The 13,533-nt window shown below is 37.9% G+C and overlaps 1 protein-coding gene and 1 pseudogene across 1 annotated transcript; both read left to right on the top strand.

The window, feature by feature from the left end:
* The first annotated feature begins 439 nt into the window (after nt 1-439).
* Nucleotides 440-2,302, top strand: LOC149171683 (SNW/SKI-interacting protein A pseudogene; annotated as a pseudogene).
* Nucleotides 2,303-9,319: 7,017 nt separating this feature from the next.
* LOC149171682 (uncharacterized) lies at nt 9,320-11,618 on the top strand. Its single transcript, XM_089424115.1, has 4 exons — nt 9,320-10,683; nt 10,786-10,872; nt 10,966-11,058; nt 11,231-11,618. Exons 1-4 carry the CDS (start codon nt 10,561-10,563, stop codon nt 11,414-11,416), a joined length of 489 nt encoding a protein of 162 aa, XP_089280241.1. The 5' UTR covers nt 9,320-10,560; the 3' UTR covers nt 11,417-11,618.
* Nucleotides 11,619-13,533: the final 1,915 nt, after the last annotated feature.

The raw sequence follows: 13,533 nt of genomic DNA, 5'->3' as shown, positions 1-13,533 counted from the left end.
TCAATAAACTCATGAGATAATTTCATTATGCCAAATTATTTTACGCACCACCACTAAACTTACTCACCGCCGAAAACACAAGGGGAGAAAATCGATGGGATAAATCTTTGAAGGATTTATTTAAATTTCAACGAGCCGGCTGCCGACCAACAAATTCACATTGTAACCTGCATGGTCCCGTATAAGTATTTTGACAGCTTACAGCAGAGAGGGTTTCATTTTTTCGATCAGGGTTTGGTGCTGCTCTCCGATGTTCAACTGAAAAGCTTCGAAGAGAATTTGAAATTCTTCGAACAGAAGCGCCGATTCTTCATTCCACGGGTAAAAATATAAATAAAACCCTCAAATTATTCTCTCTGCAGAAGCGCCAGGTTTCATTTTGAAGCTCTTTTTGGACTAGGTTTCAATTGTATTATCTGTTCTTCTGTGTTCAGTGCTTAGTCCGTTTTCGAAGATGGCAGGATCACTACTTGGGAGCCTTCCAGCTCCCAAGGTAAACAACGGGCCACAGTATGATTTTGCTTCGGATCCATGGTTCAGGGATCGGGTAGATCAACACAAGCCCAATTCGGTCGTAAAGGTTAAGCAAATACCCCCTTACGGGAAGCGGGCAGGATTTGTCCCTCGCAAGATCGAAGACTTCGGCGATGGGGGCGCCTTCCCAGAGATTCACATTGCCCAATATCCACTGGACATGGGGCGCAAGGAAGAAAGGAAAGACACCAAGATTCTGCCCGTGAGCGTTGATGCGCAGGGCAATATAGCCTTCGACGCCATTGTTAAGCAGAACGAGAATGCATCCAAGGTTGTGTATTCTCAACATAGGGATCTCGTGCCTAAGCTGGGTGACGAGGTTGGTGGGATCCAGAAGATGGACGAAGAGGAGGAGGATAAGGAGATAAACGAAACAACCCTAAGAACAAAGGCAGCCCTGGAAAAGATTGTAAATGTTCGTCTCAGTGCCGCACAGCCGAAGAATGTCCCCCAGCAGTCCTCTGAAGCAACCCATATCAAATACACGCCTTCACAGCAATCAGTGGCTTTTAATTCTGGTGCGAAAGAAAGGATTATTAGGATGGTTGAGATGCCCAAGGATCCTCTTGAGCCTCCCAAGTTCAAACATAAGAGGGTACCAAAAGCTTCCGGATCACCCCCCGTTCCTGTTATGCATTCACCTCCGAGGCCTGTGACTGTCAAGGATCAGCAAGACTGGAAAATCCCACCTTGCATCTCCAATTGGAAGAATCCCAAAGGGTATACAATTCCGCTCGACAAGCGTCTTGCGGCTGATGGAAGAGGGCTCCAGGAGGTCCAGATTAATGACAACTTTGCGAAGCTTTCAGAGGCGTTGTATGTAGCTGAACAGAAGGCCAGAGAGGCGGTTGAGATGAGATCCAAGATCCAGAAGGAGTTGATGCTCAAGGAGAAGGAGAAGAAAGAACAGGAACTGCGTGCTCTGGCTCAACGAGCTAGGATGGAGAGAAGTGGAGCAGGTGCAGGTGCCGGAGCCGGTGCTGGTGGTGGTGATAAGGTCGCTATTGGAGTACCTGAAAGGGCAACTGTCACGCCCTTTGCAGGTGGCAGTGAAAGGAAGACGGAGTCTGATCGTGATGCCCCCAAGGAGAACATAAGAGAGAATAAAGAGGAAAGAGAGGAACGGCTTAAGCGTGAAGCGCTTCGCGATGAGAGGAGAAGGGAGAGAGAAAGGGAAAGAAGGTTGGAGGCTAAAGAAGGGCACGTTGGGAAGAAAAGCAAGATTACCAGAGACAGAGACCGTGATGTTAGTGAGAAAATTGCGCTCGGAATGGCCAATACCACTGCAGGTACAGGTGAAGTTGCCTACGATCAGAGACTATTCAACCAGGAGAAGGGCATGGAGTCTGGATTTGCAACTGATGATCAGTACAATATTTATGATAAAGGTCTATTTACTGCTCATAACACACTGTCCACTCTTTATAGACCCAAGAAGGATGCAGATAATGAAATGTACGGAGGGGCAGATGAACAGCTTGATAAGGTGCTTAAGACTGACCGTTTCAGAGCTGATAAAGGATTTGCTGGTGCTACTGAAAGGGGTGGACCTAGGGACAGACCTGTTGAGTTTGAAAAGGATGCAGAAGAAGCTGATCCATTTGGTTTGGATCAGTTCTTGACGGAAGTGAAGAAAGGGAAGAAAGCAATGGACAAGATTGGAGGTGGAGGAACCATGAAGGCAAGTGCTGGGTCTGCAATGAAGGAAAGTTATGAAGGAGGCTCCAGTAGGACTCGTGTTGACATTGAGAGAGGGCGCTATATTTGACTATTGCCAAAAACTGGTAAGCGCTTCTTTTGTGAGAGGTTGGTCGTTTTTAATGCCTCGAGAGAAATTTTATTGGGTGATTTTATACTTGATATGAATGTGAACAACCAAATTAAAATTCTCCTCTTTAGTTACAGAAACGACTTGTTGCCACAACTCTTTCAAGTTTCATGGGTATGTACTTAGCCATGAAATCCAGGGAAAAGCATGTCACAATGCATTTAGTTGTGTCATGCATACAATAGTATTCTCTTAAAATTTGTAATTTTAAAACAGTCCTATTGTTGTAATTTCTATTTTATGTAATGACTAAAACTGCAAAAGGGTTGAGTGTATTACTGCCCACTTTAATTTCCAAAGTGTTTTAAAAAAAAACACGATTTCAGTTTGGTGCATTTTAGTTCAAAGATTTCCAAATTGTTATCCTTATTATTGGTTGGATGCAAATTTGTTTTGGTAGATATGCTTTTAATGGTTAAATTACTGTATTTATTATATATTTGCTTAAAATTGTATAAATTTTAACTCAGGAGAAGTATTTATATCATAGGTAGGCTAGTGAGCTGGCACTATGTCATCAGAACAATAAAATTAAGATTGTCTAGTGCATCTTAACATATTATGGGGGCTTTAGCAGAAAATTATCTCTCTCTTGAAACTTTGTCGAAATGTTACGAAGTATGCAAAGTTGCTCTCTATACATATATGGAATCCCAGTTTTATCATTTAGGCCAGCATTATGCTTGTGGGTTCATTCTTGCTAGATGCAAATAAATTGAGTATGCGTGCTGTTGATTAAGAATTGGTTAAACACTGTAGTAGGAGAAGCAGTTTGCATTTGACATACTTATAATGCCCAATTGTAATGATATTAGTTTTTTGATCCCATATCAGTAGAAGACAAAATCAATTATCTTCTTGGTCACAATTATTTGTGTAGGTGTGTAAAAGGAGAGAATTTTAATCTTACTGTTATTGCCTCATAACTGCTGAACTTCTTTGCTTGTATTTCAGTGATACTAAGATGTTGAATAAGAAACTGGTTCAGTTTGGAATTTAATCTCAACAGAAAAATGAATTTAATCTCAACAGAATCAAAATATTGTACATTTCCCCCAGCTATACATTTGAGTTACATAATCAGCTAATTCCCCAACTGAGATCTGGTTTGCGGGCTTTTAAAGATATCTCAGAATATATAGAAATGGCTGAGTAACTAGCTATTGTTTACATGTTCTATTTTTCCCATGGGCTGAAAGAGAGACTGATGCCTACTTGTAAAATTTCATCGGACAATGAAGAAGGTCCTATGGGACACTCTCACCCTAAGTCATCTCATAGGGGAACTAACATTTTCCACCCTATGTTGAGCAATAGGCATGATACAATATCCCATCCATCCTATTGCTTCTTGATCTTCCAAACAATATCCCTCAAGAGTCATGTGGTAGAACACATTGCATCATATGTTTGGGTGAGATTCCTGACTTAGCAAAGACAAGGATCAAACACCATAGCATCCTTCCAACTTGTTCTTTCACAGCTTCTTCAAGGGTGTGAGGGTCAACTTGAATAAACCTGTGAATACTTCTTCAGGAGTCTTGTTGTCCAATGATTGATGGGGTACCTGTTTTGAACATATACAACTGCATTAGTTGCTTCCCCCAAAGGAACTTCAACAACTTTTGATCATGGAGCATGGCATGGGCAACTTCTACAATAGACCCGTTCTTCCTTTTGGCTATTCCATTTTGTTTGAGATTATAGGGCACAATCATCTCTTTCGTGATGCCTTACAAATATTTATGAATTCATTGGAAATGTACTCTCCACCAATGTCAGACCTGAAGATCTTAATTTTCTTTCCAGTTTGATTTTTGACCAAGGCTTTGAAATTCTTGAACAAATCGAAGGCCTCATCCTTATGCTTCATGTAATATATCCATGTCTTCTTTAAAATATCATCAATGAAGATAATGTAGTAGAGATGACCACCAATGTACGGGCATCAGACCACATATCTCGTAATGACTGAGATGGAGGATGTCTTTTGTATTTTTGTCTTGTTCTCACTAGAGGGAAATGGACCCCTTCTCTTCTTTCCACTAGCACATCCAGGACATACTCCATCGTGTTGGGCTTGAACATCAGGAATTCCAGAAACCAATTTCTTCAATTTCGTGAGGACTGATCATCCAATTTAACTGATGGAATCATATATTATTTTGGCCTGCTAGATTTGTTTGGGTTTGAAAATAGGCTTCTAGGCTAAATTTCACACGTCTAACTTCTCTCTGCTAATCATCTGCTGGAACATCATCACATCATGGATAAGTTTTGCATGTGTTAATTTTAGGTATGATCTATGCTTAGAGCAATTTACTTCAATTTTTCATATTAGCCCAATGACAATATTCAGATTAGCAATCGCATCAACATGATAGTAAAGTGCAGATAGAACATAAACATAAACAGTAGAAGACAAGCCAAGAGAAGAGGACACAAGATGTGGCACCAGCCAGGGACAAACCCCAATGTGGGGAACCCTTGATCAATTCTTCTTATAATCTTCAATAGTTCAGCAGAGAGAGAGATAGTACAAATACATAAATCTGAGAGAGAGAGATCGTACAAATACATAAATCTGAGATTTTATGACAGCAGAAGAAGGTACATCATTATGACAGTCTTCAATCATCAAGAGTGCTGAAGCATATCCTGATGCAGCATTCTTCAAATCGCTAGCTGCTCCAGCAATTCTGGTTGCAGGCCAAAACTCCCTTGACTGTGATGAATGGCTAATCTGATCAGTCTCCGAACAGTCCTAAGACAGCAGCCCCAAGGTAACCCTTGCTATGGTGCTATGGCCCGTGGCCTAGCACATAGCAACACTGAAGAAAATGTCTTCAAAACATCGCCAACCGAATGCTCAAAGCATCTCTTAAAAGTGCTGTAGACTTCTTGCTGCACTGCTGCAATTCTGGGACTGTTTAGGGCACCAATCACAGTCCCTAACAGTTCATCAAACTAGCCCAGAATTGCTTTCCCTTTCTGCGGCTCTCCTCCAATAAGATGCTGCCCTCCATGCTGCTTTTTTAGAGCAGATTCAAGCCTAACATAAGGACTGTCCACCCTCCAGCAAGTCCTAATCTTGGCCTTCAAGATCAGGGCCTTGGCCTTCCAATCAGCAACTCGGACCCTTATGAAATTTTGAGATCAGGCCTTGTCATTCACTGTAACTTCAAGATCACAACATGACTTAAGTCGCTGAATATGATTGACAACTTCTGGTAAAGTAGATTTATTTGATTCTTTATTTTTGTGTTTAATATGGAACCTATTAGTTCCTTTACCAAAACACCACATCCCCGCAATAGCTCTCAACATAGATATTTTATTACTTCCATTTTGGCTCATTATCAATGAGTAATCTCCTTTAGTGTTCCCTAATGACAATCCTTCAATAAGAGTCATAATGCACTATGGTGTATGCATTATGGTAGGTTTGCAACCAAATTTCCTTAGTGGAGCAACAACTGCATTACTCCCATCTACAGTAGTGTAAGAGACAGCCCTGTCAGGAACAGAGTATCGAAGAACTTCTTCTCTACAGAAATAGGCTTTCATATCAGCAGAACTTGGGGTGATAGTGATTGAACTTTTTTGAGCTCTAAAGTCCTGAAATATTTCCTTTTCATATATACTTGTTGGCATTTATGGTGGTGGTGGGGTAGGAAGAAGAACAATCTGCTGAAGAGTTTCATTCCAATTTTTCATCCAATGATGGGAATCAATGGAAGGAGTGTGGTGTAGGAACAGTAAAGTTTCTTAAGCACAAGAATACTACAAAGGTTCGGCTGGTCATGAGGCAATCCAAGACATTGAAAATATGTGCAAACCATTTAAGTAGGTAAATTTGTTTGTTTGTTTTTTTTTTGTGTAATTTCCCCCCTGAGATTGTAATAGCTTATCTTACGTCCAAGTTTTAAGAGGCTTTCTGTGCCGAGAATTTGTGTTGATCCTTATTATCTGGATTATATTGTTTTTTTTTTTGCCTTGCAGTTCATTCCCCAATGTCACTTCAGGAGCACGCAGGTAGTGATAAAACTTGGGTCTGGCATGCAACTGATTTCTCAGATGGGGAACTGAAGGAAGAACTCTTCTGCATTCGTCTTGGCTCTGTAGACAGTGAGCACTGTTCTTAGACTCTTCTAATCCTTGTTATGATCTTTTCTTTCTGTCTTGTATTTTTCTTTGATAAAATCAATGTTTGAGTACCTATATTCTTGGATCATTTCATTGAAGGGTTGATTTTGCATATGTTCTTAGGATGCTTTTGTGCAGATTATAGTGGGTTGGTAAGGGATCCCCCTCCCCAAACACCCTATCAGCATAGTTAAGACTTGAGTTTAGGGTGGCTTTAATTATCTCTGGTAATAGCAAATGATACGGAGGATTGTGCATAACCCACCCCCTTTTGGATTCCAATAAGCAGAGGTGGTCACTATGGTAATCTGATTTCAATTTGTAGTTAGAAAATGGGGTCACAACTTTCCATATTTTTTTTTTTGTTTTGTCTTTTTACATCAAACAATAGTATATTTATTAGAACCATAGTCAACTAAACAAACAGGAAACAATTTATTTGACAGGTGGAAGAAGTGATAGGCTTAGAGAAATTGAATTGTAGGCCATGCTTCTTGACGAATTGATGAACAAATGTCTCCTTACTTGAGATTTAGGTTGGCACCATGGCACCATCTTGTCCATCATTATACACTAATCTTGTCATTATCTTCTTCACTGTGAATGACTGGCCTGTTCCCTGCAAATAAATCTGGGCATAGAGGAGCCAATCCAAGAACAGTAATCTCTAGCACAAGACAATATTAATGATCTAAATACCTAATCTTGAAGCTTGAGTTTGATTTTTCTCTACTGGTTCTGAATCTCTGATTGAGAATCTCCCACTCGTCATTATCAAACCTTCTCCTTCATCATTGGCATCAGCTGCACTGCTGAGGTACTTTGGTTGGTTGTCATTGGACTTGGGAGCTTGAAGTTTCAAATGATTATAGTAACAGACAGCGAGAAAAGCCAGTCCACACCCACTCAAGTTTATGACTGTAACCTTTTCATTTATTACAGACAAAGATTATGTTATGAGCAGCCAGTCCTTGACAAGACCAGCAACATTCATAGTCAAGGCTGAAGTCTTTCCTATCAGAAGAAACACTGCAAGATTAAGAGCCAAGGCACAAGCAGAAATGTCATGTAATCCAAATCAAAGGAAGAGACCCTGATTATCAGAAATGGGTATTCTACTAAGGCCCAGGGGGTGCTGAGAAAAACAAGGCAACAAGGAGCAACAAAGATGTGATGGGATTCAACTTAATCCCTTTTGATGTTCGTGGAATTTGTATGAGAACCAATTGGGTAGTCTCACATGCAACTGCACTTAACTGGAGAATCACCTCCCATGCATTCATCTTGGCCTCCCCATAAGCTGAAATAGTAACTCCAATGGATATGGCCAACATATTGGCCTCGGGCTCACCTTTATAAGCTTCTTTCTTTAGGGAAACCACAATCAAATACACAGCAATGGGAATTAGAGCTTTCAGCATTTGAAATAATGATACTGAGAGGAAAACATAGGAAGAATTTGAAAACCAGAGACCCAAAGAATACACTTATCAATACTATGGGTTCAACGAGCTTGAAGACTCTTACAATAGCAACAGCCAGTGTTGAGTAGAAGCCCATGTGAATCATGGTGGGACTGATCACACTAAAGTTGTCAAGCAATGGCAACTCCAATGGATATGGCTAACATATTGGCCATGGCCTTTATAAGATTCTTTCTTCAGGGGAACTGCAATCGAATGCATATCAAATGGGCACAAGAGCTTTCAACATTTGAAATATTGATACTTTGAGAGACATGCACCAAGGGCTGCATCATTTAGGATTTGTACTCAGTTTAGGTGTCATATTCAAGGGGAAGTTGTTATGCTTTCCACCACTTCATAGATTGTTAGAGTGATGAAACAAAAGAGGCTCCCTCTTGAGGCTAGATTATGTCATTCATATCAGCTGTGTTGTTGATGTACTAGCTCAGCCAGGTCTTGCCAAAACTCTGTTGAGGTTCAAAATTTATTATAAACTGAAATGTCTTCACAAGAATTGACCTCATAAAATGCCATAATCACAAGATATGCCATACATGGCTGTGATTATGGCTCGCAAGACCCTTAGACTTTGAGCAATGAGGCTCGCAACATCACTTACGATTATGCGCTCTACAATTCTGTGACCAGCTGAATGTCAAGCAATTGAACCGCGATTTAAATCCTATTTTGTCAGCAATAAGTACTATACTTTGTCTTTATTTAGTGTAGAGAACCAAGCACTTATTCTGCTCATCTATAGAAGGGACAATGGTTGTTTGCCTATGAGGTATAAGGAAATCCTATCAGATGTTTTGTATTTTCGTATGGAATTGAATCATACTCCTGCACACTATAACATTCATATATATCAACCTGTAGAGGCTTTAATAACACCTGGTATTCTGGTTAGTGATTTTATTGGACCTCATGTGCATATCCTACATGCACAGGATGGACTATTCATATGTTACAGGGTATTATTCTTATTATTTAGGGTGCACATCTTCAGGTGCTCAAGAACGATTACTAGAACAGTCAGTTAATTCTGCAATTTAAAGGATGAAAAAGGAGGTTATAGGAGTCTAGTTTTGGTTCTCATCCACAATGTCACACTAGTCTGCCTGGGCATGGTTCTCATGGTTTAATAGTGACTTGAGGAGTCATAATACCACAGATCACTAAACACGAACAGCTAAGGTAGCCCAAGGACAATAGCCATCTTTACACATTAATTAACAGGTCTTACATTAATTATCCTAGGGGGTTTTAATACTTCCAAATGCTTAAAAAATAGTTAGCAGAGCATTCACATTACGCATTCCAGCAATCTTTTCTATAAACCAACCAAATGCAGTCAGGAGAGCCCTCCTTTTAAACTATACAACCTTATTGTTAGTATGATCAACCTTATTTTAATATATAGTGTGACAAACCGTATGTGACAGGCAAGTGGAAAACTTTTCTCGCAATTGACTAAGCGACGTCCTGCGAGCCAGACTTGAGACGGAAACCCTCGTCAGAAGTATATGCTTGGCTCTTTTCCAAACAAATGAAGAGTCAATGAGGTTTTGTGTAATCACTTCTGGTATCGTATTGGGTTATTGTTAGAAGCGATAATTGGATTCGGATTCTCATCGAGTGAGTTGTTCTGCTTTCTCAATTTGAGAGGGTTTGTTTGGAGGGAAAAACGAAAGAGGACATACAAGAATAGTGAGGGGAAAGATGCAGAGGAAGAGGATTGAGAACATCGCCAACAGGCAGGCTACATTTTCCAAACGTAGGTGGATTGCTGAAGAAAGCTTACGAGCTCTCGGTGCTCTGCACTGCAGAAGTTGAACTTGTGATTTTCTCCCCAGCAGGAAAGCTCTATGAACTGTTTTTTAGTGCAAATCCTACTATTTTGATTCTAATAATCATGGCTATGCAAACCTCATGAGATTCTTACTAATAACCCCGGTGGTGCAAGCCCTAGTAAGCTCGATGTTGAAAAACTTAGTGTAAAACCTCCAAATCGCTGGTTTTGTTGTAGTGCTTATTGGAGAGTATATAAAAAATTTCACACCTTTTTATGAGATATGGGAGGAAAACATGTTAAAGATTTTTAATAAATATAAAATTTCCAAAATGATGCTAGTTACGTGTGATTCTTTTTTCATTGTTTGTGATTATGAAAAATGAAACTCAATGTTTTTTCATTAGTGCACACATATTTCATTATATAATTGCATATAGAAAAATCATTCCAGAGCCGATAACAATAAAAGTGAAGAATTTATGGTCCAATATTATATTTAAGGGAGATGTTTAAGGATGATGTTTGAATTTTGTTTTTCATTTTAAGACATTTGGAGCAAATATTAGGAAGGACTTTGAGAAAGGATTGTCCTTGATTTTCGAAAATGGAGTTGTTCCTTTCCAGCCATATGCCCCAAGTGACCATCAAAGGGAGAGCTCATATGTTTTTTGGATGTTTTCTTTATAGCCATTTTTTTACACATATCCATAGAGTCCCCATGCCATTGATGTGAATTACTTGTTCGGTTTTTTTTAACCAAAATTTTTAACCAAACAAGAAAAATTAAAAAAATGCCTCAAGATCAAAGACTGAAACAAAGACCTATTGACATACCTTTTAAAGTATGGAAAGAACTTGTAAAATCATATGAGAAGTTGGATGCACAAAGAAAAGCCGGCAATGAGAGCATTCAGGTATTGAATTTTTCATTAAACATTATTTAGAATGTATTAATACTTATAAGTATCTTAGACATGTATTTGTGTGAAAATAAATTGAATTGGTTTATGTTTAAGGACAAGGCATCCAAGGCGAGGTTAACCAAGACAAAAGTCACTCATCGTAGTGGCCAGAAAGGTTTAAAAGCACTGATAACAACCTTTGTAAGTATATTAAACATGTGATATTTTTTTAATAAATTTTGTACTAGAAGAAAGTCATTGTTATCTAATTTCTCCCTATTTACTGATTGATAGGAACTAAAATATGGAAGACCTCCAAATCATTTGGAAAAGGAGGTGCTGCAGCAAAAGAGATGGGTTGAATTTGTTGTTTGGATGGACTCTATGGTATGTAATCTTAGTTGGATTTCCAATATACTTTTAAACCATATTTTCATTTTATTTTTTAGTACTATTAGATATTATATCTTACCTCATTTTATGGTTAACATTGTATAACAAAAACATGCGTTGTGTTATGTAATTAATACTAACATGTAATATTGATTTTTTTTGTCAGAATGCTATAGGTAATGATTGCCAAGACGATGATCCAAATTATGTTCAACATATATCAGGAGATGATGAGGATGATGGTGGTGAAGGAGGAGATGATGATGATAGTTGCGGTGTTGGTGATGATGTGGATCAGAGTAATGAGGATGGTCAAGATGATCATGAGGATGATCTTGGTGGTGGTAGCTAGGCATGCACATGCATTGTTTTTTATGAAGAAATTATTGTGTAGAATGACATTGTTATGTTTAGATGGGTGTTGTGAATTTACCCTATATCAATGAGACATTTTGATTTTGTAATCATACGATGAGTTTGATTTATGTATGTTGTTAATTTATCGTAGAATAACGATATTCATGAAATATTTTGATTTGTTAATCATATTTGAATTTTAGTTGTTTTGATTAAAAATAATACTGATTTTATTAGTATTATGTTGCTATTTTATACATGTTTTGAAAATTGTTAATGACACATTGTTATTTTTTTGGATGGATGTTGTCAATTTCTCTTAAATTTCTTTACAGATGATTTTGAATTGTGATATCTGCTTTAATGATATTTAGAAACTATCATATATTTCACTATGAATCTATAAAGGGGGTCATATATGTAAAGAAAAATATACTCTATATAAGAAGTCAAATGCGGATGTAACCATGGATGCAAAATTGAAAGTAAAATTGGATGTTAAACTAGGAATTAATACAAAATGCAAACAATTGACATACAAAGTGTTTTAAATTAGAAGTGAAAAATTGTGCAATAGTTGACACAAAGAAGGGAACAAAACATGGCATACAAAAGGATATCAAATTGGGCAAAAACAAGGACACATAAATGGGCACCAAATTAGATGCAAAAAAAGACAACAACTAGAGGTAAAATAAGATGCAAAGTTGAGTGTTAAAAAGAAGCAAAAAACGTTACAAATTAATATGCCAAATGATGATGCAAATAATGGTGTAAATTTGGGATGCAAACTTGGGTGCAAAAAAGGAAAAAGAAAAAGATGTAAGAAAAGACATAAAACAAGATGCAAAATGGGGCTGAAAAAAAGGTGAAACCAAGGATGCCATATTGGATGTAAAAAATGAGTCCTAATCTCATGCAAATTTAGGCTCGAACTCAGACACAAAATTATATGCAAATGTGGACACAAAATGAGGCAAAAAAAGATGCAAATTTGGACGGTGAAAACGATGTAAAACTAGACACCAAAAAATGCAAAATTGGATGAAAAAGTCGGTGTAAATAATGGTGCAACATTGGACACAAGTAGACACAAAAAATGGTGCAAAAAGGGGCATAAAATATCTTAAAATTGGATGCAAAACTTGGTGCAAAAACAAATACAAAATTAGACGTAAAAAATGGCTCTACATTGAATGTACCATTAGACACAAAATAAGATGCAAAGGTGGACACAACACATGACTCAACATAAGATGCAAATATAAATGCAAATTTGGATGCTCAAAATGATGTAACATTAGATGCAAGAGATGGTGTTAAAAATGATGCAAAATTGGATGAAACAAATGACGCAAAATATGGTGCAAAATGAGATGGGAAAAATGGAGACAAATCAAACGTAAATGTGGATGTAAAAAATGGTCCAAAAATGGGCACAAAAATGGATGCAAAATTTGGTGCTAAATCAAATTCAACACATGGTGCAAAGATAGGCACCAAAGCTGGTGCAAAAATAGAAGCAAAAACTAGTGTAAGACTAGATGCAAAACCTGGGGTAAGACTAGATGCAAAAACTGACACAAAATGGATGCATAAAAAGACGTTAAATTGGATTCAAAATACAGTGTAAACTTGATGCAAATGATGGTGCAAAAATGGAAGCAAAGAATGACACAAAATAGGAAGCAAAAGAGAATTGAAAATAGATGCAAAAAATGACACAAAACTAGAAGCAAAACTTGTCATAAAATAAGATGCAAATCTTGGTTCAAAATTTGACGCAAAAAATGATGCATAGTTTGGTGTAAAAAATGATGCAAAATCTAGCGTGAAAAAGGATGCAAAATCAGGTGCAAAAAAGGACGCTTTAAAAATTGTACAATAGAGCCAGATTTAGCGCCAGGTTGCTCATCACAATTACAAAAAAAATGCACTAAAATCTGGTGCTAAATCTGGCGCAAATCACTGGTTTTGTTGTAGTGTAATTATATGAAAGGTTTGACTCCCTCAACCCTCAATTAAAGTTATAAATTTGTACCTTCTAGAGTATTTTTGAAATTCCATACATGGTTATCCCAATATGCATGAGTAATAGGGATTAATGTCACA

This window comes from Pinus tabuliformis, chromosome 4_2 (assembly GCF_031772625.1).
Source record: "Pinus tabuliformis cultivar Carrire ecotype Pingquan chromosome 4_2, CPIR1, whole genome shotgun sequence".
In the NCBI taxonomy this organism is placed as follows: Eukaryota; Viridiplantae; Streptophyta; class Pinopsida; order Pinales; family Pinaceae; genus Pinus; species Pinus tabuliformis.
This window is presented reverse-complemented; position numbering and strand designations above follow the sequence as displayed.

Excerpts from the sequence above, each read along its gene's own strand:
- LOC149171682 (XM_089424115.1), top strand. The coding sequence starts at position 10,561 with ATGCCTCAAGATCAAAGACTGAAACAAAGACCTATTGACATACCTTTT. Across the intron at positions 10,684-10,785 it reads CCGGCAATGAGAGCATTCAG|GACAAGGCATCCAAGGCGAG; the intron begins GTATTGAATTTT and ends TTTATGTTTAAG. Across the intron at positions 10,873-10,965 it reads AAGCACTGATAACAACCTTT|GAACTAAAATATGGAAGACC; the intron begins GTAAGTATATTA and ends ACTGATTGATAG.